At 33.8% G+C, this 5179-nt stretch overlaps 1 protein-coding gene across 1 annotated transcript in view; it reads left to right on the forward strand.

Annotated features, from left to right (window-relative positions):
• The window catches only part of LOC106108205 (5-oxoprolinase), a 25526-nt gene that overhangs the window by 11134 nt on the left and 9213 nt on the right, over window positions 1–5179 (forward strand). The window contains exons 16-21 of the mRNA XM_013289304.1: window positions 234–404; window positions 1488–1635; window positions 2203–2315; window positions 2749–2924; window positions 3334–3431; window positions 4215–4325. Of these exons, the coding sequence (XP_013144758.1) occupies window positions 234–404; window positions 1488–1635; window positions 2203–2315; window positions 2749–2924; window positions 3334–3431; window positions 4215–4325 (817 nt within the window). The remainder of the gene's footprint in view (window positions 1–233; window positions 405–1487; window positions 1636–2202; window positions 2316–2748; window positions 2925–3333; window positions 3432–4214; window positions 4326–5179) is intronic.

The following is a 5179-nucleotide window of genomic DNA, read 5'->3' on the forward strand; positions in this document are numbered from 1 at the left end:
AGAAATAACAGTTAAAAATTAAGAAAGGGCACACTAGCGCCCTTTTTTCATAGAAATAACAGTTAAAAATTAAGAAAGTGCACACTAGCGCTACTTTTTCATAGAAATAACAGTGTAGTGTGGACGGATTTAAAAAAAAAAAATCACTATTAAAAAGCTACGTTTTCACTTAAATACTTTTTTTAATTCTACCCGGACGATGTAAGCAACAGCTAGTATAACATAAATTCAAGTTACTTATATATGTGTTTTGTTTCAGGATGTCACGCGGAGATAACGAAATACGGCGATATCCGTATAACAGTTGGTTCTGGGTTAACAAAGAAAGTGACAGAGGAACTGGATTCAGTACAACTGACTATATTCTCACATCGATTTATGTCGATCGCTGAACAAATGGGAAGGTGAGTGAATGACTGAATGACTGAACGATTGAACGATTGAACGACTGAATGAATAAAATAGAAATACAATAAGTCACTAACTCTGCTTACACTTGACCAGTTGGACAGTAAGCTGGCAAAATAATGATTGTGAGGATCCACTGGCTGAAAATTGATATGCCAGTAAGACAGTCCTGTTACATAACAACGCAAATAGCCAAAAGTCAACCAGCTATATTATTAAAATGGTTTTCTTAATGTTGACGAATCCGTCATATTTTTGCGAAAAAATGTGCATTATGATATACACAAGATAGAAAGAGATAGATAGATTGTCTCTACAGTTTTTACGACGAATGACTTTTTTACTGCTAATAGAAGCTAAAAATAAAGCCTATGTTGTTCATCGATAACATAGCTTTTCAATGGTGAAAGAATTATTGTAATCGGGTCAGTAGTTTTTGAGTTATACCAATACAAAAATACAAATTTCTCTTAATATTAGATCAATGTGAGAATGAGAGGAATGATTTTACTTCTTACTAATATAAAAAAAGTTGAGATGTTTGTTTCTAAATAACTCCAAAGCTTAACAGATCTTGCTGAAATTTGGTATAGATGTAAACCATAGTCTAGAAGAAGACATTATATTTATTTATTTACTATATTTAACAGTGGTAGTGCCCGCTTTAACATCTTAGCAACGCAGGGCCGGCTCGCCTCCAGTAATACACGACCACACACAAGACAGCCGTCAAATGGAAGCAATTCCGTGTTTCGTCTAATGAGTGTGGTGCCGGAGGCCTAATTTAAGACCCTTTTTCTTTACCACCCTTTTCTTATAAAGAGAGGTTGGGAAGAGGAAGTGGATTTGACGGTGGAGGAGATGCATAGGAAGGGGAAATATCCTCTTTAAGATAAGGGTAGACAACGCATCTGCAATTGTGGATGTCTATGGGCAGCGGTCGCTTCTCCATTTTGGCGATTTCAGGTGGCCGCTTGCTCGTTTGCCAACTTATGTTATAAAAAAAACATAGACTATTTTTTATTTTTAAATTCCTAGTAGAAATTGTTACAAATGAATAGATATGGTTTTTTTTCTAGAGTGTTGCAACGTACATCAATATCAGTGAATATTAAAGAACGGTTAGATTTCTCGTGCGCGTTGTTCGGCCCCGACGGCGGGCTGGTGTCGAACGCACCTCATATTCCTGTACATTTAGGAGCTATGCAGGAAACTGTCCAGTATCAGGTAATTAAAATCATACTATAATATTATAAATGCGAAAGTTTAAATGGATGTTTGTTAGAGTTTGTAGCCTAAACTGCTGAACGGATTTCGAGGAAATTTGGTTTAGTTATAGAGGGTAGTCTGGTAGAAGACATAGGCTACTCACTTTTGTTTTTTTTAATTCCACGCGGACGGTCGCGGGCGAAAGCTGGTATCTAATAACTATGTAACTAACAGATAAATTACCTTTCTAATGATGAAAGAATTTTCAAAATCGGCCAAGTAGTTTTGACGTGAATGGAATACATACAAAAATCAAAATATACAAAAAAGCAAATCTTTCCTTTTTATAATATTTATATATTATAGATGATATTACATCTATTTACTGATCAAGAATATAGTAAGGAAGGCGATTCAATTAATTACATAACTCCAAAACAGGACAAAGTATGGAAATACAGCATTTCTGTATTATTTTAAACAATTTTTATAACTTAAACTTCATTTAACTGATTAATTTAAAAAATGAAAACAGCGCCATCTATCGGTAAGTGCAAGTAAATTTATGCCAGTTGTTATTGCCAGATGAAAGTGCGCGGCGACAGTCTGAAGGCAGGCGACGTGCTGCTGGCCAACCATCCCAAAGCGGGCGGCTCGCATTTGCCCGACTTGACTGTCATAACGCCCGTCTTTCATAAGTAAGTTTATTGTTTTACTGGTTTTCTCTGCATATAATGTTTTAATGAATATTGTGGTTTTAAAAAGGTAATGAAATAAGATCCGCATTGTATGGAATTTACTTCCTAAAATCCTAAGGTCTGTTTGTGATGTTCTCTATCTTACTCACTTAATGGATGTATGGATGTTTAGTTTCCGAAGCAACTCAACCGATTTTGAAGAAATTTTTCAAAGACTTAAATCAAATGGGCTTTACTTTTTTAATTATATTTGTAAAAACTAGCTGTGGCTCGTGACTTTAAATTAAATAAAAATACAGCCTTTGCTACTAATAACGTAGCGTTTTAATAGTGTATCAATTTTGAAATCGGCGCAGTAGTTTTTGATTTATTTCAACACATATAAAAATCCAAATGTATCCTCTTTATATTAATATATATGTATTTCTACCAGATCATCGAATCGTCCGATATTCTTCGTGGCGTCTCGCGGCCACCACGCGGACATCGGCGGGTTGACGCCGGGCTCCATGCCGCCGCACTCCACCGCACTCGCACAAGAGGGCGCTGCTTTTAAATCATTCCTCTTAGTTGATGGTGGACGATTTAACGAAGAAAAGCTTATAGAAGGTGAGAATAAAATAGATTAAAAAATTATAGTCGAAATGTTTTTGAAACCAACGCCATCTATCGATTAGATCGACACAACATTTCAAAATTATTTAATTGACTTACTGGCAACTGTCATTAAATAATTTTTAAATGTACGTATAGTAGCTTTCGCCCGCGACTTCGTTCGCCTGGAATTTAACAAACAACAAAGTAAGTAGCCTATGTGTTCCAGACTATGCTCTACATCTGTACCAAATTCCATCAATATCCGTCTAACAAACATCCATCCATTTAAACTTTCGCATTATATTTTATTTCATACAAAAGACGGAACTTATAATTTAGTAAAATATGTTGTTTCGATTCTCAAATTTAATATTTATTGTCTTTGGAAACCCATAGTTAACTGGTTATTTTTTTTTTTCAGAATTAATGGCACCAAGCAAACAGCCCGGCTGCTCCGGCACTAGGAACTTAGCGGATAACTTATCTGACTTGAAAGCACAAGTTGCTGCTAACCAAAGAGTAAGTAATTTCATAAAAAAAACTGATTGAAAATTATTTTATATTTAAACTAGTTATTGCTCGTGATTTCGCCCGCGTAATATTAAAAAAAAGTAAAGTGTAGCCTATGTTACTCAGTGATAACATAGCTTTTTAATGGTGAAAGAATTTTTTAAATCATTCCAATAGTTTTTGGGTTATTTCTATATATACAAAAATACAGATTTCTCCTCCTCCCAAACATTAGTAATAATAAAATATAGCCTATGTTACTCACAGATAAATTACCTTTCTAATGGTGAAAGAATTTTTAAAATCGGCCCAGTAGTTTTGACGTGAATCGAATACATACAAAAATACAAAAAATACAAATCTTTCCTCTTTATAATATTAGTATAGATCTTTTCATTTAAAAATTTCTTTCAATAAATGTATTTTCTCTGATATTATTTGAAATTAAATTATAATAGCTTTTTTTAACTTGTAAATGTCAAAAAATCACAAGATACTAAAAATAGTTAAAAATTAAAAAAAATATCAGATGGTAATATTTTTTTTTAATTTTTTCGTTTTTTTTTCTATTTTTTCACATATTTTTGACAGATTTATTATAATACTAGCTTTTGCCAGCGACTTTATCCGCGTGGAATTAAAAAAAAAATCAAGTAGCCTATGTGTTCTACCAGACTGTCATCTATAAGAATAACAAATTTTATTGTAATCGGTTCATCCGTTTAGCCAAACTCCAACCAACATCCATCCATCCATCTAAACTGTCACATTTATAATATTAGTATTATCCAGGGCATCCAGTTAGTGTCAGAACTGATAGATCAGTACGGTCTAGATGTCGTGCAGGCTTACATGGCGCATATACAGAAGAACGCGGAGTTAGCTGTTAGAGATATGCTCAAAGTAAGTTTTATTGTTACTAGCTGTTCCCGTGCGGCTTCACTCGCATGAAATTATGAAAAAATTATTTTATTGTTTACATTTGTCAAATTATCAATAGCAAATGTCAAAATGAAATGACATGACAAACCTTGACAATCTTACTTCCTTGATGTTGGCAGCAACTTATGGTCTCTTTCCCACATTAGGGTTTTTATCCAAAATATTTACCCCCTAAGTTTAATGGCGTGAAAATATATAGCTAAAGCGTGACGCAAGTGTAGGGCTTTTTATTAAAAAATATGGTGTAATTGCTGACATCTTAGGCAACAAAGAAGTGTGTGTTTACGCTTTATTATAATAGTATAGAGTATAAAGGTTTTAAATTAAGGGCCTGTCCCACTACTTGCTGATAGAGGCTCGGATTGCTTAATGTCAGATAGGAGAAAAATATCCGATATTGCTATCACATTTTACAAGTTAGATTATCAGACAATTTACAAGAATTTGATGCGGTCGAAGTATTTAAAAAAATGTTATATATCCTAAGTCAGGGGTGGCAAACATTTATGCATTAAAGTGACATTTTTTTAATAAACGTTTAATGCGGTCTTTGTCGTGCGATAGAATAATTTTGACTGCGATTTTAACGTCATTTCCATCTACTAAATATTTTTTTGCAATGTTTTTATGATTTTCGATATGCCCAAAATATGTCGTGAGTTTTATAGCCAGTGATTTGCCACCCCTGGCCTAAGTTTTTTTATAAGTTCCTTGATGTTGTTTGAATTTTTATTCTACATTGATAGGATATAGCAAAGAACGCTATCGACAAAACAGGGTCGGCAGTACTACGTGCTACTGAATACATGGACAAT

This window comes from Papilio polytes, unplaced genomic scaffold (genome assembly GCF_000836215.1).
Source record: "Papilio polytes unplaced genomic scaffold, Ppol_1.0 DF821733.1, whole genome shotgun sequence".
NCBI classification, from domain to species: domain Eukaryota; kingdom Metazoa; phylum Arthropoda; class Insecta; order Lepidoptera; family Papilionidae; genus Papilio; species Papilio polytes.